At 34.4% G+C, this 21,131-nt stretch overlaps 1 protein-coding gene across 2 annotated transcripts in view; it reads right to left on the bottom strand.

Annotated features, from left to right (window-relative positions):
- Positions 1 to 9,868: 9,868 nt before the first annotated feature.
- The window catches only part of LOC145680391 (retinoid-inducible serine carboxypeptidase-like), a 46,248-nt gene continuing 34,985 nt past the window's right edge, over positions 9,869 to 21,131 (bottom strand). For both annotated transcript variants that reach the window (XM_081750832.1, XM_081750831.1), the window contains exons 7-9: positions 18,100 to 18,177; positions 16,242 to 16,396; positions 9,869 to 14,270 (exon numbers count right to left, since the gene is read on the bottom strand). In XM_081750832.1, the coding sequence (XP_081606958.1) occupies positions 14,208 to 14,270; positions 16,242 to 16,396; positions 18,100 to 18,177 (296 nt within the window). In that variant the 3' untranslated portion in view covers positions 9,869 to 14,207. The remainder of the gene's footprint in view (positions 14,271 to 16,241; positions 16,397 to 18,099; positions 18,178 to 21,131) is intronic.

Raw genomic sequence — 21,131 nt, 5'->3', positions numbered from 1 at the left:
CCGCACTCATTATCAACTCCAAGTTATTTAGTTCTAACACGACACTGTCATGTAACATTTCAGTGAAAATTTATTTTTTGAAATTTACTTAAAATTGTATATTCCCTATATTCTGATGCTACTAAATAACTACCTAAAATCTACTCTAATTATGAAAACTCATAATGTTCTATTACTGTTTTACTCGAGCAATTCTGAGCGAAAATACATTATTCGTAAACGTTAACTGTCATGCTCTCAGTTTACTCTTACACAAGTGTAAAAGTGGGTCTGAAAAGATAGGGGGACGGTTGACGTCACGCCGTCTTCCGTGCCTATCTTTGCCCATTGCATTTTTTAGGAATTGGAGGGGCACCGTAGATAGTTTTGGAAGTGGGAGAAGGGTGTCCTCCTGTGTTCCCCTTTACTTTTACTCCTGCTCTTACATCTTTTAGAAACACAAATAAATATACAAGAAGTGACATAATTTAAAGTTATAACTTTTCAAAAATCAGTCATGGGCTATTCATTGTCGTTTACTAATGTTGCAGTTTAATTACATAAATCTTTGCGAACAAAGAAATGCAATAAATTTTTATACACAAAACATTTTTAACTAAAAAACAGAAACAATGGTATAAAAAACAGTGGTAGAAATATAGTTGGCTAACTCCCGAACAACTTAAATATTAAAAAAAAAAATACAATTAGAGTGAAGCAGATCAACAATACGAGAGGAGAAGACATGTAGACGGACTTGAGGGACCCGTTTTCCTATAAAAGATGTTTCCCATTATCTTTTCAATTAAATATTAAATTACACACCTTACAATTTTCGGGAGGACGTATGATAAGTGGCCCTGATGGACAAGCAGATGTGATTGTAAAAATTAAAACAACAAACATTTAATGAAACAAAGATTCAACCAGCAGAATTGATTGATGATAATGTTGATCACAATATTTTAAGAGAGAGAGAAAATATATCAACACTTATAATATTCCTGAATTACATTATAAGCTTTTAAGCGTATTGTTGTAGTTACATCGTTAGCGTCAACCGTTGGGAAATATCATTACAGCCAGGGGACACCCACGAAGAGGTCCACCGGACCCGAACCCTCAATATATATTTAATGATTGTGTTTTGTCTGTACCAGGGAGCACTCATGGAAAGTCCATCCAATTTGGATCGCATGAAATCTTAGTGACTTGACATACATATGTGCACTTCCTTAATAAAACTATACTTGACTTAACAGTGAAATTATTATTGGTTTATTTCCGACGAACAAAGGAAAACTTAAATATTTATATTGGCTAGTCAGTAAGCGCAAGAATTTCTCTGGATTAGGGAAATTCCCCTCAAACTACGAACACTGCTTGTTATTGCTGCGATACCCATGTAACTTTTACAGCATGAAACTACAATATCAGGTTATCAGGAACATATTTTTTTCTTTAGCATAGCACAAATACACTCCCTTTTCGAAAGCAAAATATAAAAATTGTTCATGTGGTGCACAACTTACGCTACTTGGAAATTATTTATGGTTTACTCGGACGCAGAATAACGTCATGTCTGTGTCTTGCAATATTGTACCCCTCCCAACTTTCGACACTCTGAACAAAAATTTCTGGGTGCGCACCTGATTACAGTTTATACCTTAAGAATGTAACTACAAACTTCAGTTCATAAATAATACTAATACTAATACTAAGAAGAAGGAGGAAAAGCAACAAACGATATTGAATAGTGACTTTTGAATGGGTATTATATGCGTAATTGCTTCAGTTTAGCAGTTCAAGAGTTCGGCTTCTTTTTTTCTTCCCTTTCTGTTTTTTTAGTGTACCTTAATAATTTGCTCTGAGAATCGTAACTGTTCAAACATTACTACAGTATGCTATAAATAAAATAATAACAATAAGACTGATTTATCACACATATATGAACAAGAAAAAATTACTACGTCAATAAGTGAATTACTTGAAAGAATACAAAAATAATTTACATTAATGAAGCTATCAAATAAAAAAAGTCGTATACAGCTCAAGTCGAGAGGTCACTATACTGCTCACTATTACATTAGTCCAGGTATTTTATTACATTCAGGCACAAGACCATAGACCCATATTAAGAAAAAAGTCGATAGGCGGACGAATATACACACTATTAAACATGTCGAATGCAAACATCATTAAAATTGTTATGCGTAAATTAAGGTAAATTAATAACATTATTTTCATCCAGTATAAAAATTCTGGGGAGGGCCAGCTTTGCTTCTAGGGGGAGCCGGCACCCCCTGGACCCTTTCCAGTTCCGCCTATGTCAATTCCTGATATATGCTTTTGCAATGTGGAAGTGGTGATGCCTTGAGTCGCTCTCTCTCGCTCGCTCGCTCACTCTCTATTTATACAGAATATAAAAGTGGATGTATGTGTGTGTTTCAACATAATTCTGATATATCTAGAGCAATTTTAACAATATTTCTTACAGTCTGGAAAAGAGTACTGTCGGGATACATATCAAAACTGCTAGAAACGGGTCGAAATTAGTATCGAATCCATAGTTTCGTGGTCGCTTAGATGAATAGTTCTACTTTCAATTCAAGTCCAATTAAGCTCCTATTAGCACTCAGGATGGTTACGTAGCGACATAAAAATATCGACGTCAACCGATATTAGAATCGAATCGTAAGTTTTCAGCGCCGCTAACAGTGCCGCATTTCCCATTAGTCCACATTAGTCCACATTTCACATTAGTCCCATTGCATAGAGGGCAACATATTTGCAGCGTGCGAAGTTTAAAACTTGAATAATATCTTAATTTTTTCCTTATGAAAAAAGTTAAAAATCAAGAGCAAATATACTATTTCATGAACAATCCTCTTTTACTATTGTAATATGTTTAATATTAGCGTTAGAAATCTAAAAATAATTCAGAACATGTTTCACATTTGTTATTTTTTGTTACGTAGTTGTAGCTGTAGCATCTAGTGAGTGGTATTTAATTGTAATAAATTCACTAATTAAGCATATTCGAATTAAGTTTTATTTTTAAGTTAGGGATGAAGGGGCGGAGAAATATGTAGTTATTGGGGACGACGAGAGCAAAAGTGCGTATGTTTAGACGTGAATTAGAGATCATCTTTTGTTGTAGTTATGTAGACCTTGAATTGTTTTGCTGTTTTATTTCGGTAATCCCCGGGAGAATATTGGGATGAGACTGTGCTTTTGACAATTTGTTTTTGGCAATACACGGGAGAGTATTGGGTTATATTAGTTATCCGGACATGGTGTTGATTTTGAATAATCGGACAAAGTGTTGGTAAATAGAAACAACAAATGAAGGATGTTACTATGTAGAAATAAATAATGTGTAATCGTGTTGATGTAGAAATGGAGCCATATAAGTGGCTGAAGTCTTTTTTTATGTTAAGGAAAGTTAGAGCCAGTGTGGCAATTGATATTTTAGGGTTTATGAGCCAAGCGTGGCTGTTGATAATAAGGTCGAAGAGCCGAGAGTGGACACTGTTATGGTAGGTTGATGAGCCAAGAGTGGCTTTTGATATTTTAGTGGCTTATGGTAACGCCAAGTGGGATCATAGTTATTGTTATAGTTTTTGGGATTCAGAAAGGCTCCTGTTTAATTGAGTGTATTGGTGTAAGTCAATTAAAGCTTGACAGTGAAAAGAAAATGATATAATTAATTTGTAAACTCTAGTAGATTTGAGAAGTTAATTAAAGTAATACTTTGCTTCACTGAAGGTACCAAAAATAAACAAATCTAACAATTATACTACATATCCTTAGGGGGAAATAGAAGTCCGAATTTTTGCGAAAAATTGAGTATTTCACAAATCGTTGAACTAAGAGCTGAAATTCAGCATATAACTCTTTATTAAAAATAAACAGCATATGTCCTGACATTTTTTTTTATTTTTTTATGAGCGGGGGGGAGGGGGCATTTTCTATATATTGGAAATTGGTAGTAGGTTGATTTGTAAAAATAATCGAAAACGTTTGATATTAGTTGAGAAAGAAATTGAGTAATGAAAACTACAGTTCTTCGAATTTTATACCCACTGCTTTCTATTTATAATTGCAGAAGCTGGTGTTTAATATATGGAGCGTTCAGAACATTAGGCAATCATGCCATAAAGTTGAGAGAAAATTGCCATAAAATTGGTATTCTGAACTTAATTACATGAGAATTTTCAATTAGTACGGCATGCTTAATTATATAGAAAATTAGTTTTTTACGTTCTTTCTTTTTTACGTTCGTCTACTTTTCCTTGATTTGAGACTTTTAAATTTCATCCTATTTTCTACTGAAATGTGTATGTAAGGCAACAAAGAAATAATTATATATGATAAATTTAAATTCATTTTAATTCGGAAGATGAGAAACACTTTACCATTGTATATCTTAAAGGTCAGATCCACCAATATTGTAATAGAGAGGTGCAATGAGCCATTGACGGTAGAAATTCAAACTCCGATAAGTGATAATTTCATAGTCTTGTTTTATTACAAGTGTAACCTCTTTAGTCAATGGAGAGAAGGACGTGGATCATGGGTCAGAGTTGATGACGATGGGTTTTGGTCGGTCGGAGTTGGTCGCAATGGTTCAGAGTAGTTCATAGTTGGTGGTAAGTCAGAGTAGATCACGATGGATGATGGGTCAGAGTGGGTCAATGGGTCATTTGGGTGTTGGGTGATAGTAGGTCATGGTGGGTCGTGGATCAAATTTTCATTGACCCACACCATCTCTGGTTAAAATTGTACTAAAGAGAATAGGCACCGAATGTATTTCGGCTATTATGCTCAAATTTTGCACATAGATAGTACCCCACCAGAAAGCAATAAATCTGAAATGGTTCACGGTACCACTTCCTAGAACTCGAGATGTAGGGGTTTGTCTGATTGGCTAAATTTAGACCTCAATGATTTATCCTTCAACAAGCAAGCTTTTTATGATCGTTTCCGTGGGGAAGTCAGAAGAACACGTGCCTAGTAATCGTAATATTGATAGTTCGCGTCCACCCCGGGGTATTTGTTTAGTGTTTTTTTGACTCACCTAAGTATAAACAAATCACAGATATAGGCAATTTAACATATTTTGGGAGAGTAATTTTGTGGTTCGTTGGCGTTTCATTGCGTCTCTGCCAATGGTAGTAAAGTTTTCAAAATGGAACTGGTGCCACAGCTGATCGTCACTGCGGGACCACCAATTTTTGGCGAGAGGTCAATAGTTGACCATCTGTAGTCCACCGACGCTTACAGCTTAGAGTAATGAACGATGTCTTTGCCTTGTAGACTTCATGACTACCGAGTTATTATTATTATTATTATTATTTGTAGTAATAGTAGTATAATTCATAATAGAATAATTATATTGTCTATGTATTGTCTCGGTAGGACTACACACAGGATTTGGCTAGTTTTGGTTCGACTCGACTCTAATCCGAGTCGAGTTGGAGGAAATTTTTCGCGCCGAGTCCTAGAGTAGACCTCAAAGATGTCTGTTTCGAATCGAATTTCAAAGAAAAGTCGCTCGTGCCCATTCCAACTAATGAGAGTTAATCGGAGTTAAGCGAAATCGAAAGTCACACTATTTCTCTAAGCGACCCCGAAAACTATGAATTCGACACTAATATCGATCATTTTCTATCATTCTTTTATATGTATCCCCCTCCCATTTACCATAGGTAACCCAACAACACTCTTTTTCAGACTATAAGAAATGTGGTTAAAATTCATACTAGGCCAGTGTAATCTAATTCCTATCACGATCCCCTTTTATCACATCCTCTTGCCAGCGACCCTTTTATAATTTGTGTTTTATAATAAGCTTGTATGGGATTTTTAACATACCTATTTCTATAAAAGTAGAATCCATTTCTTGTTTATAGTGAACAGAGCCGTGGCATGGAAAATCAGCGCCTGGGGCGAGAGTATATGACGATGTCTCCGTACATATGAGTGAGGTCGACAGACTAACTGCGAAGCGCCACCATGGTTGGCACGAAGCTCAATACAATTTTCAAAAGTAAACCCTGCATTTCCTTGATTTTGAGCACATTTTATTACTTTTTCCTTCTATTTTATACATGTGCACATGCACCTTCCTAACATGAGTAACACACTTCCTCCGAACTTTGTGCCCCCTTTTTTCGGCGCCCGGCACTGACAGTGGATTCAGTAACTGTAATATCTATATTCCCAACAACGAAGGTGTTGGTTCAAGATGGATGTTAAACTCCTTCATTGAAGAGGTCATTAACGTATCTGATCTAAGCCCACAACTCCTTGACCAAATAATCGAATTATCATGCGACAAGTATTTGCAACTGGTTTTCTGTAACGAAGACTTGGACAAGTTCTGCCTGATGAGGAGAAAAGAATATCCTGGTCTGGTATCTGCTGCTTTAAAAGTAATAATTCCATTTGCTATTTCGTACCTGTGCGAAAGTGGGTGTGTGTGTTTTATTTCATGGTAAACATTAAAACAAAGACAAGAAATCGCTTATCAGTTGAAAATGGCTTGATAATGTTCGTCACGAAGATTGAACCGGGCATTGCTGTACTAGTGAAATTACACCATGCTTAGGTATCTCATTAGGTTTCAATTTTAATTGTATTTCAATGTGCAGGTTTTGTTCCTTGTGTATTTTTCTAGCATTTCTATATACAATTCTCATTAGTTTCATATCATACCCCTTTCATTTAAATTCATTTTTAAACAACTCTGCACCCTTTGAAAATGTTCAGTAGACTTATTTTTTATTGTGCTTTACAGTAGGCCTATGTATAAAAATAAAAGTATGCCTATCAGAACAAAATTCAAAATAATATTTAAAAATAATTTCCGGTATTAGATTCTAACTATATTTATCTCTTCCGCTTATCTTCGCGACTCCCAGGTTGAGAAACCCTGCTCTAGTCATACATGAGTTATGTTTGCTCATGTATGCCTAGAGCAGGGTTATGTTATGCTCTGAGTTATGTTATGTTATGAGTTATGTTATGCTCTAGGCATACATGAGTTTATACATACACTTTTATATGTATAAATACAGATAAGAGAGGGTTGAGAGAGAGCGATTAAGGTATTACCGCTCTCAATCTCTTCACTTTACTTTTGCGATTCGTAAATTTCTTACGTGACAGTTTGGGGCTAGCTAGTTTTTTGTCTTGAACCACGATCCGATTTTCGATATGCTCTACCTAAATGCTGTAATGTGAATATTGAGAAGTTGCCTGCGTATGAAAATAGCTGCAAATAAATACATTACATAACTTATTTATTGCTATTACACGATTTTCTTAATTTGTATTTAATATTCACATATAACATACCGACGTTCTGTCAATACCTCAGATGTTATATTTTAAAGATCAGTATTAATTATGTCGTGAAATGATATGAATATATATATTCAACTGATATATATATATACAACTGATGAATTGTAATGTAACTATTTTACATAATTTTCATGCATTGAGGAAAGTAGAATATAAAAGAATCTCACCTGAACGGGTATCGAACTCATTTTTAAACGCTCGGGGTGTACCACTGAGCTAACATTACCGCTTTTCGGAATCTGCTTCTGAAATATAACTGAGCTCATACGTAAATGCTCTTTTCCGTATGGAAATCACAATGACGAAACAAGAGTGTGAATACATAGTTTCGAAATATTGTATCGTTAAGTATTTCAATGTTCTTTTTTTCTACACTTAATACCATTTCAACATGTCTTATTATATTTAACAGAAGGAAAAACATATCTCTACATTTTTATTAATTGACTGGCCGCCTCGTGGAGCAGACCTCAATCCCATAGAAAATATGTGGACAGAAGTGAAGCGTACTCTAAGGGACAGTTGGCCTGAGGCAGATCCACCAAGAACTCAGGATGACCTGTGGCATCTTGTTTCCGGAGCATGGCTGGAGGTAGGGGAAGGAGACAGATTTGTCACCCATTTAATAGATTCCATGCCCAGAAGAATAGAGCGTGTAATAAATTCAGAAGGGTCTTGGACACAATATTAATGTCCCCGCCTTAACTCCCGAAAACAGCCCTTTTCAGGGCTACCTAAACGCTTCTGAAAATATTTCTAGAAGTAAACCACTCCTTGTATCCGATTCCAGTGTAATTCTAATTAAAAAAAAAAGATAAATCGCTGCAGGCTTTGAACTCAAGACCTCTTCATTACCAAGCCCGTACTCTACCAGTGAGCTAACATGAACACGCAACCCAAACACGATTTTCAATTTCTGGTATTCGATGACAATGATGCTCATATACTTTGCAAATGGTGTATTCAACTTGGGATATTCCGCAACACACACACACACACATAAACAAAGCGAGCGAGCGAGAGACAGAGAGAGAGATGAATATACAAAAGCATATTCAACGTATTCGAATGAGACTCTAAGTAAGGACATTCCGTTCTAAAGAGAATTTGTGTTTCTTCCCGTGACGTTAAGGGGATCGGGAAATATTATGTGTCTTCAAGCAGGATCCGACTTTGGATACTCTGTTTATACACTTTCTATATCCGTAGGAATATACTGCATTTCACGAATGTAAAAACATGCTGTAATAAGAATATTGAGAAGTTACATCTGTATGACAAATAGCTGCAAATAAATACACTACATAATTTATTTATTGCTATTGAACGATTTTCCTAACTTGTATTTAACATTCTCATATATAATACCGACCTACTGTGAACACCTACCTATCTCAGATTTTATATTTTAAACATAATAATTACTATGTTCTGCAATTATTATGTGATATATATACAACTGAGGTATTTTAATGTAATTATTTTATATAATTTTTCATGCATTGCGGAAAATACAATTTCATAAAAAAAATCACTGACCCAGATGGGAATCGAACTCGTAACCTTAAGATTTGAAATCCGACACCTTACCAGTGAGCTAACACAAGGATTTACAGAAACATGCTTCTAGCGAAACATGTATAACGTTTCTCAAGATAATTATGACATTCATATCCAGTACAGTTTTTGTTCTACTTTGACTTTTATTTTAGTACTCAGGCGATAATTATGTTCTATGTCTTAACTTTGAGCATTCTTTTACATATGGAAAGATTCTTTAACGTATCTAAATGTTCAATTACGTATGGAGAGCTAAATGGCAAACAAGAATGTGCTGACATTAATACAAGGTTTCGAAATATTGTATCATTAAGTATTTCAATCAATGTTGCTTTTTTTCTACACTTGGTAACAAGTCTTATTATATTTAAAAGAAGAAAAACACATCTGCAAACTTTTTCCCGATTGCAAAGGCTGGCTTGGAGGTTCAAACCTGGTTTACTTTTTTCCGAAGATACCCGAAGCTGGACTTAGAAAATTTTTGCCTCAAAACACCAATAAAGAATGCGCTCAACCTTTTTGAGACAAGGTGTACCATAAGATTTATGAAGGCACTCCTCGGCTTGGGCAGAACTTTTTCATTAACAAGCAACGTTTAATCAAAACGAAACTCTTTGGAATCTTTTTCTCTCACACAGCACAACAATCGTCACACTAATGTTTGTAATTCGTACGCTAATCGATGAAAGTTTGAACGAAGATTAGTAAAGCTTGGTGCTACTGAATAAACATAACGATTTGAAGATAGTCACGCTATCTGTAGTGGGGCCACACACTTTTTACTCCATGTAGTATTAACAACAAGTAAAATTTTGATTTTGTAAATTTTCACTAAATTCTTCAACAGAGTCGCGATGGTAAAAAGTTTTTGATAGTACCAGCATACATGTCCCGCCAATATAACTGTTTCGTGGACATTGCAAGAAGGAAAATATAAGAAAACAAAAAGACAGAAGAGTACAATTCTACATTTTAATGTAACTTTTGCTATTAGCTGGTACACTGATAAAACTTAAGCAATAATAATAACTAGTATTGACACTAGGAACATAATACCGATACCAAATAAAATTCACAAAATTGTCTGGTTTCCAAAAAAAAACTGAGATCCATACTTTTAAATTATATATTTTGACAAACCTAATTATATACAAAGAAAAGGTGTTCTGCGACGTAGAAATCAACTTCAGTTCCCAAATCGTCATCGTATGTTTTCTATAGAGCCCAGCGAAAATTACATTGTGACTTAAATATTTTGACAACTGCGGAGTGTAGGTACGTAGAATATATATTTTTTTTAAAATTTATTCTAGAATTTTAAGCGTGTCAGGAGAAATGTTCGTATGGACGCTAGCGAAAACAACTAGCCTGAAGATTTATTAGGTTTCTCGAGTGGATAAGGTGTGCGACACTTAAAGGTGTTCCGACAAAGTATGTTAATTAAAATAAATCATGGGACACAGTGAGAAAGCTATGACTACGAAGAAACTACAAAAGAAAAGAAAGAAAAAAATGTTAACACAGTAAGCAAAACCTCCCTCTAAAAAGAATCCCATCCAGCAATAGTTTGTGTTATTTCACATACATAAACAGTGCTGAAATCAAAGGGAGGGCGACTTTTTGCCTTGTCATCAAGATAAGTTGACTTTTCTCTTGCAGAGATTTGAAGAGAGCAGTTATTACTATAATAATAACGGTATATTGATCTTTGACTCGGTTGAACGCTTAGGACCAAAGATCCAAAAGGCAGTTAATGAATATTACAGAATAGTATATTTTTATAATCTCGTAGAGATTCATACTTCTTTGCGCTATTTTAAAAACCGTTTCTGTTAATGCAGTATAAACGTGCTAATTAACGTATTTGTATTAACGTTAAGTGATTAAGTTCCAATCCTGCAACTATCAATTTCTCGATGTACGAATCTGCTTTGGTTTGATTGTTTTGGAAGACATTTGTGGAAACGTTTTTCCCTAAATACAAATTTTCTATGGTTGTATGATTTTGTAACGAATCGATTCTAAAAACTTCGAAGTTGTTATTACGTCACGGAACACTGTTTACAGTAAACGTAATTGTGAACGAAGTTTTATACTTAAGTACATAATAGGTAAGAACAAGCGTACATTGTCACATTAACACATATATATATAGTTACAAAACAGTCATAACTACTCACAAAATAGTTATCGACGTTAGCTACTATTATACTTTTATTTAAATTTCTGTGGTTTCTGCGAGCTCGAAAAAGTAGCCAGAAAGTCTAACTTGAAAAATATGTGTCTTTCTATTGGCAGAAAGGTTGGTATTTTTTGGCAATGTTTGTTTCTCAACAGTGATTCCCAGCTATGATGTCAGAAGCCCACAGAAATGTCAAAATCCAGCTATAATGATTTGCAACAAAAACATATACATGGATAATATATATATATATATATATATATATATATATATATATATATATATATATATATATATATATATATATATATTTAAATATTGGAAATTCCTATCAAATAGGAACAATTTGAAGCTCTTAAATAGATATGTATATCACAATCTGTTGGCAACTATTAGCATGAAAGAGATGATTCCGATACAATAATTAATTAATAATGTCAGACAGACGAATTCAGTTATTAATTATACCGTATTACACATCATGACTTGTTTCTTCTTTAGGCTTTCCTGTATATTAATAGACTTAGATTTAATAGAAATAACTTTTAAAACACATTCATAAAATTGACATGACGCTCTATTGACTGAAAACACGAAGTAAGGAAGTACTGAACTAGTACATTTTAAATTTTACAAACATTAAAATATTGAGTAAAATGTAACTACATTGCTCTAAATCTTCAAAATCATGCTTACAGTGTACATACATAACGTTCATAATATAACTTTTCTGTATATTTAGTACCATGATTTTACCTCTATGAATAAGTTGTAAGCGTTTCTCATTATAATATACTAACTGAATGTTATCTTTGGCACTCTAAATCCAGTCTTTAATTATTAGATATGAGCACTCGGATAGAAAAGGGGCTTTTGTTCTTTGCCTGATCTTCGAATATAAGACACAAACAGATGATTATAATGCAGATTTGCCCCTCTGCGAGCGCTCATGTAGTAGCAACATAAACTCAAACTGTCGCACGAATACAAACGACCCACAACCTCACATATAATGTAACTGCTTAATCTCAAACGTGTCATAAATTCTTGTAGCACAATATAAAATTTATAACGGTTTCAATAAGATCACAAATGTGATGGAGCGTAGTGTGGTATGCGGTCGTTTGTATTCACGCGGTACATTAAAAGATATACGTCACACATAATAAGAAATCTATCACTGTCTAAGTAAAGAGAAATAAATTTGATTTTTTATAAAGTAAGTACAATACACCTACGAAAAATTAGCACTTCCGTGTTCACAAAGGCATTGATCGATCACAATATATTCAAGAAAAGGAAACTGAATGAAGAGAGAAAATTCCTTCCGTCTTGAATCGTGCGAGATGAATCAGAAGTCGCAGAATTCTTTGTTCTGTCTTATCCTTCATTAAGCAATGTTCCAAGAGATTAAGCTACCGAGTTTACACTATCGTTACGTTATACAAATAAGGAAAATGTGAATGAACTCAGAACATGGCTGTACTGCGATTTATTTATAACGAAAAAGCACATTTATTTTCTTCTATTAATGACTTAATAGGATGCATATTAAAAATTTAAAAAAAAAATCTCACTTAAGCACTCGAATGATAAAAGGCAATTCGTCGCAACGTTTTAATGACTACTGTCATCTTCCTACGAAATTACGATGCTTGCGGAACTACAAGGAAAATACTCAATTACAGTTAAGTGCTTTATAAAGGAATACAGTGATTTAATCAAGGCTTAAGCACAGATATATTGGTTTACAATATTTTGATTACCGGTAATGTGCAAGTAAGTAAAAACAACGCAGGTTAAGTAGTAGTTTTCAAGTGATTCTGATATGACATTTGTACAGATATTCAGATCAAGTTAGGTAAGACAAATTACAAGTGAGGGATCCTACATACGCTTACATTCTTAAACTAGGTTATAAGTAAAAAAAGATTGAAACCCAGTGTTCTATAACGGAGTAAAGTGATTAAATAAAGATGGAGCAGAAATATAGTTTTGTCACCATGTTAATAAAGACACCGCACATTAAGAAGTATTTCTCAAGTGATTTTGTATTACATTTGTACCGGTCTTCGGGTTAGGTTAGGGGAATATATCAAGTTAGTTGTACATAAGCACTAGGTATATACTCATAATAATAATAATAATAATAATAAAACTAAAGAGGAATAAAACAGTGCAATTTGAAAATATTCAGAAGAACGTGATACCATATTTTAAACAACATTAATATTTATTAATCCTGATGTGGAATGTTGGAGTGTTTTTCGAAAAAAATAGCAAGAAAAGACAGGAAACTTTCTTGATAAGTAATTTTAAATATTAGCGATTCTTAAGAAACATTAACATTTTCTCTGCAATACAGGGAACTAATCAAAATATGTAGTTCCACAAGCAGCGTAATTTCTTAAAGAACACGCATGAGGAAGATGAAAACTAGTCACCGAAACGTTGCGCTGAATTCTCGTTTACCGTTTTCGCGCTTCAGTAGAATTTTAATTTTTAATTACTTATTCTTTCCAGACAAAAAGTACACAATCATAATACTAATAAAAACTCGGTGCAACTTTGTGAATATTCCTCCAGTCAATGCAAATACACTTGTTATTAAAATGTTAGATCATATTGTCCAGCTGCCATACAATGGATCTGGTTTACCTCCTGAATCACAAACAGCATTTGTATTCAATTAAATAACTTTCAGGAATGGTATGCTTATTTCAAACACTTCCAGCACGATATTTTCAGATCCATTTACAAATAATGAGAAAAAAGTGTACAGATATTTATTATTTGATATAAGATATATGCCTCATAGGTTTAATACTTTCAATATAGCACCTTCTTTCATTTGTCATACACTAACATTCATTTCAAACTTGAACGATCACAATAATTAATATTAGAGATTTTTTTTTTTTTTTTTTTTTTGTCATGGTCCAACTCTGAACAATTACTTACTACTCCGCCCAATCCGGCCTATTTATATCTTAAAATCATCTTAACCAAATATTCAATTTTCTCGGAACACTTCATACATATATGATGGCTACTAATGCACAACTTTTCTTGAAATATCACACTTTGAATAGAATACAACTAACTTATTGATAAATTAACCTACGTTAGTGATCATTTGTAGCATTTTTAGTGCTGTTTTGGGATTATCCAAAGGAACCTAAAAGTAAAGAAAAAATATAACTGAAGCAAGTTTCTAACTAAAGTATTAATAATACTAGTTTTATTCTACACATATAACTACAACTTGTTAAAAAGAAAAATAATAATAATCTAAGATACTCATCTGTATATTAACATGGCCAAATGCGAATTCCGTTTTTGGTTAGTGACGCCAGAATTGTATTTACCGCATATTGTTGACGCGACGGAGGCGCGGAAAATCTTACTGCTGAAATGTATCCTGTTTCAAAACAGCAAGTTAAACGTTATAAGTAGCCTGATTTGTTTGCACATATCAGAGGCGTCACTGGTTAATATAACAAAAAAAGCTCTCTCATATAGCTATAAATATATCACATTGACTTGATCTCTAGTCTTCCGTTCCAAGCACTGCTGTCGGCTGAAAGAATTCCACTCGCTTTCTCTCGCTTAGCAACAGCCGAACCCTTATTGGCTCAACGCGTGGGTGTGTGAGGGTGTCAGCTTTAGTTCACATTTTTGCCACGGCTCAAAACATTTTGGCAACACAATAAGTGGTTAGCGTAGCAGCCTTTGCAAAGGAGACAGGTTCGATCTCCGTTGGGGGCTCGTGTAATTCGTATTACACATTAACCTATAGATCCATGTAGCATATAGCCTCAGTGCTAAAAACGGACGTCAAAGCGCAAAATCAACAAACCAAATATAGCACAATCGCGAATTCAGTGAAATTCTATCGTGCATTAAGCAGGTTGAACAAAAATCTGTCAATTTTTATTTGAGTTTCATTAAGCTCTAAAAAGCAGGCACTATAAATTGCAGAAACAACGACTGTTGATCACTAGTAGAATAATTTGGGGTCGATAGTTTAAAGAATTCTCCAGTAATTCTCAGTGTAAGTTTAACCCAAGTTAGCTTTCAAATATGATATATGAAACTCAACAAGTTTTATAATTATTGTGTTTGTATGTTCTACATTGTACCTATCAATTAGTACTTGTTTTCTCAAATTTCAGCCAGGCGATAAATTCAGACATTTTTATCCAAGGAATAGCAAGGTGCAAACAAAACTTAGTGGTAGCGTGTGGCTACGTCTTGTAGTAATATTATTATAATAATAATAATAATAATAATAATAATAATAATAATAATAATAATAATAATAATAATAATAATAAACGGCACTCACTACTTTGAAAACCCCTTGTATTTTTATCCAGAGGTGGAATTAAATCAAAGGTGAACGTTCTTTGGACAACTGGGATCTTATTTCAAGCCGAAGTATTAGAATTTTCTATATATACGGTTGCGAGACTATAGCCATTGAAAGATAAGATGGCTAGTTTCTTTAACAAGACTGTACTCGGTTATTTAAAATCCACATTACTCTTCTTAATCTCAAAACTAACCACCGGAATTAGTGTTGAACAATGAAGGCGAAATTGCTAAATGTGTAATTTATATTTCAAAGGAGGAACTTGGATGTTCTGTTGATAGGGAAATAACTGATCCTTATAAATTAAAATAAATAAATAAAAATCGGGATTTTAGAAGCGGACTACAAAAGCAGAAACGAGTACTGTTTGTGAACGAGTGGCAACTGTTATGCAGTTTGTGTGTTCTGTTCAATACATTATTAATCTCAAAAACTACCAAATATCGTAGGGTTCCAGGCAAAAATAAAATGTATAAAGCATTTAAATTTTGTCAACTCTAGATGTACAGCGAAAACGATATGATGGCGCCCACCCCATTCGCTTTATTTAGAAGCCAGAGCCGTCGAATATTTGGTCAACAATAATTAAAACTGGAATTATGCTCACGGAAATAAGTACAAGTAAACAAACAAATCACCATGCGCTAAATACACATTATTATTTCTACTTCGGAAGAAACAAATATAATGGACGAAGAAAAATGAAATACTATAAAAACATGGCAGAACATTCGGTAACTACCATTTATATAATAAGCTTTACAATCAACTTACCATATGACCTGCACGATTAATCCAATACACACTGAATGTTTTAAAGGACTTTTTGTATCCTTCAGTATATCCATCGAGCACTAACGGATTCCTTGGAGCTTTCAGCCATCCTTTCGTTCCGGGCCATTTAAGTCTCTGCACCCATTGCAGTGTCCCTACGAAAAATAAAGAGCAGAGATAGATGTAAGAAACAGCAAAAAATACAGTATTTGGAGATTATGTATTCCATAAATCTAATCTTGTAAGAAAACACAAACGTAATACACTAACTAACTGGCTCACGAAAAAACCTGAAAATTTATCGCCACAGAAACTAACTCTTTCATTGGATTTTATCTTATGCCAAGTTAACTCTGTCAGGATTGTGTTACCAATTTCTACGTTTCTGCTTTATGCTATCCTCCCACCTTCTTCGTCTACTAACAGATCTTTTTTCAACAGGTTTCCGAAAATCCCCACGCAATCAATTGTCTCACATATCTTAGATGTTTCCATTTTATTACTCGTACAATATCCACTGACCTGTAGTTATTGCAAACTGCTTTCATTTACTATGTGTTCGTACTTTCTAACTTTCTTTCTGAAAACCTTTAACTTCTGGTCCTCTGTGCGTTGGCGAAAACTTCAGATCCATATATAATAAAATGTCAAAATTTATACTTTTATACATTGTTCTTTTTAATTTCTTCGGTAGCATATCGAACGATATCTACCTTATTTCCTGAAATTCTTCTACTTTTTATTTCCCTTATTGACGTTCTTATTTGTTACTACCCTCGCATCTTCTTAGAATGAAGAAGCTTATTTGATGCATTCCATGAAATGAAAATGAAATCTTTGTTTTACGCTCCACAATTATTCAATGTAGGATAAAAGAGAAGAATGGTTACAGAAGAACTGATGGAATGAAAAAGTGTAAGGAAGAGAAAAAATTCGAGAAAACCCACGGGCATTATGTTCTCCATGACTAACATACATGGCCTGGATCGGACCAAGGAAACCTCGGCAAAAAGATAAGCGCTCTACAACTGAGCCTCAATTCTTCAATTGCATAGTTATATCATAAGCGAATACTCGACTTGACTTATACAATATTTCCATTTATACGTGTATACGTGCTTCTTAATACTTTTTATTTGGTTACTTTTAAAAATTTGATTTGCCAAACCTATTACCAATTCATAAATATGTGTAATAATAAAAACTAACTTAGCGTCAAACCTGCGTTTGGACCCAAGTCTCCTTCCATTGATACAAATAAAACAAGATGGGAAGAAACACGTATATGAGTCGTCCAGTTTCGAAACGACTCTTGTCCATTTACATCAAATCCCAGAAAACCAAGAAAAAAGCTGTAGGATCGATGCGTTTTGTAGAACTGGAAATATTTGAGGATGTTCAAATTTTTCACTATGAACACTCTGAAGTATTCCCAGTTCTACAAAACATGCAGATCCTACATTTTTTCTAAGTTTTCTGGGATTTGCAGTAAATGGACAAAAGCCGTTGGGACTGGTGTCTTATATGGAGTATCCTGAGTACACAAATATCTAATCACTTAAGCTCACGAATTAACAATCTTTTCTTGCCGTTTAACGTCCCATGATCATGCCCTTTAGGCTGAGAGAGAGAGATAATTAGGGCAAGTGAATGATAATGCAAGAATTAGTGAAATGAGATTGTGGGAGAAAACCCGAGTACCCCAAGTAAACCTACACACGATGTTGTCTACCACAAACTTACTTGGTCGGGAATCGAACCAGAGACCCCACACACCAGAGGTTAGTGCTCTATCACTGAGCCACCGTACCCCCACCAATTAAGAAGCAAGAAAGGAGACAAACATTATTATTATTACCTGCTGTGTCCACTATCATATCTAGTTGTCCATTGTACACCGCCACGGAAAGTTCGGTTGCGTTTAGTAATATCTCCACTGGAAAAAACAATGAAAAAAATGTTACTCATATGCTTTAAGAATCAATAATTTACACGCTTCACATTACAAATACTTCTCTGAGTAAACATTTGGCATAATATTTCATTACACGTTTCAGAAGTAGGAAGTTATGTAAACGCTTGTTTCCATTAAAACACACTCCAAGCATTTGCCTAGTAAATTTTGAAAGCCTGGAAAAAGATCTGTCAAGACTTACAAATTACTCGGATTTTCATTATATCTACAACTCTAACATTTGCTTGGTTAGTACATTTAAAGTTTTACGTTTCTCTCTAAGAACCGATACTATATGAGTCATGAATCTGCAATTTTCATGTAGGATCCGCACCACAACATGTCCTGTACTTAGACTCGAACTCGGATCTCTCGCACCAAGGATGGAACGCTATCTCTTTAGTTGGTTTATACATATATCTTAGTTTTAATTTCCCCTCGTTCCCTTATCGCCGACCATATCTTGCCTTTATATTCTAGGCCTGTAATATTATGCGTAGTTTACGTATACTGATTACACGGAATAACAATTGAATGTTTAGTTATATATTAACAATTATTCGACTGATATATACTACAGTACTTAGAAAATTAATAACATCTAAAATTTTAAATGCTATCTTAAAATTTTAAAAATATTATTATTTTTTAAATACGCATTTTCTACCTACTACAGTGCAGTTAACGAAAGCTGGCCTCTGGCATAACTGTACGTGGTGTAAACAAAATGAAAGGGTAGGTATGAGGACGGCTGATCGCCAATTACTGCAGTGTTCTTTCATGCTGTTTCTAACCAACCAAGGTTATTGACTGCGTTGTTACTGGCTAAATAGTGTCCCTTTTCCTCTCTTTTGGTTTATTGTTTGCTATTTTAAGTTCTTTCCGAATTAGTAATAATTGTTGATTGTGAATAGTGTCAGTGTATGTGGTGTGTTTACAAAATATTTCTAAAGATAAATATGACCAATTAAAATTCTGGACGAATAACGAGAAACAGAAATGGTTCAGCACACAGGTGTCAATAACAGGAAATGATGTATAACGCTCGAACATACCCGTAGCCATGAGGAATGTAGGGGGATTGTCCTAAATTTTTCTTATCCCATCCTAAAATTTCTGGGCATTGTCAGTACGGAAAAGATTTCAGTGATTATAGGGTAATAATGTTATGGGTCTAATCAGCCTTTTTCGAACTTCCTTCTCTCCTACTCCTTTATTGTTGTCCATGAGGGGAGAAATTTCTCATGTCATTTCAAAAATGAGACTAGACGTACATTGATAATTTCGAGACAAAATTATAAAAACATGATATTTTTCGTCTCGTTTTCGCAAATGAAATGAAATCTTTCAGTTTAATGTCCCACAATTATGTCCTTTAGGCTAAGGGCAATGAATGATTAAGGTAAGTGAATGATTATGCAGAATGTCTACTAAAATTTCAAAATGAAATTTTGTGACTTTTTCGTGACCTTTTCTTTACCAAACCATAAAATTTTGTAACATCCTCAAAAGCGAACTTGGGTGCGAATTAGGCCGAATTTTCATGCATGCGATAGAAGTGTGCTTTGCTTGCGATTTGGTAGCGTCTAAAGCCGACCATAGATATTTTTGGTGGTGAATTTTGAAGTTTTAGAGAATAAAATTTTTTCAGTCTGTACTTATATTTGTACAGAAAAAAAAAAATCGTGACCCAAAAGCTAAATTTCGTGACTTATTCTTGACTTTTATGACCATTTCCTGATTTCGTGATTTTTTCATGATTTTCGTGTCCTTCGTGACTAATAGACACCCTGTTATGGAAGGGTCGGTGGAATGAAAATGTGGGAGGAAACAGCAATACCCCGAGAAAAGCCACAAACACGATGTTGTCCACTACATACATACTTGGCAAGGAATCGAACCAGGGACCCATGCAGCAGAGGTAAGCACTCTACCACTGAGCCACCGTGCCCCCCCCCCCCCCTCGTTTTCGAGACAGTACGAGAAATTTCATGACTTTCATAAGCAACATTAGCGCACCCAATCCTTAGATATTAAACACTGTTTTAGTGTTAACATAATTTACATTCTAAAACCCGTAATTTAATAATTAAAAAATGAAATGAAATCTTTGAGTTTTACGTCCCACGATTACGCCGGTTAGTCTAAAGGAAACAGTGATGATGAGTAATGAATGAAATGGTGGAATGAAGAAAGTGGGAGGAAACGGGAGAACCCCAAGGAAACCCACGCACACGGTGTTTGTCCATCACAAATTTCACTTGGCGGGGGCTGGGATCGAACCCGGGACCCCAAGCACCAGAGATGAACGCTCTGCCACTGAGCCACCGCGGCCCCAATTTAATAAAGTGATTATACGAATACAATCAGGAGCATTTATAAACGTATAAAGATACGCAATAATAATATATCGAGATACTCCAATAATAAATACGATTTAAAGGTTGTTATCCCATTCCTGTCGCGGACCTCTCATTACGCGGAAGAATTCTCATAATTTCTAGATGACATAAAGAAAAAATAGATCTGAGCACGAAATTTGAACAAAAATTTACAAAACGATATTAAAAAAAGTTTTTTGAGAATCGAGACGACACAAAACAGAATTCTTCGAGAACCGACGATATCTGGTTTATAGGAAATTTACGGAAAGAGTTGAGAAAACTTTATTTCTCGTCGTCTCGTGGGCATCAATGTTCCTCTGGAACTTCAAAATTTTGGAAGGCTATCGGCCTTGTACGAAAGACGAACTATAAGAAAAATGCTATTTAAGGAGTTAAATTATTTATTTATTTAATTTTATTTTTTAGTTTAAAGTGCCACGATTATGCACCGAGGGTAAAGGACATAATGATAATGCTATCAATGGTAATGGTGAAACGACGACAGTGGGAGAAAACTAAAAATTCTCCAGGAAAACCAACGCACACAATGTT

Source organism: Thermobia domestica, chromosome 3 (genome assembly GCF_964235325.1).
Source record: "Thermobia domestica chromosome 3, izTheDome1.hap1.1, whole genome shotgun sequence".
NCBI classification, from domain to species: Eukaryota; Metazoa; Arthropoda; class Insecta; order Zygentoma; family Lepismatidae; genus Thermobia; species Thermobia domestica.
The sequence above is the reverse complement of the archived record's forward strand: the minus strand, read 5'-3'. Positions and strand labels throughout refer to the sequence as shown.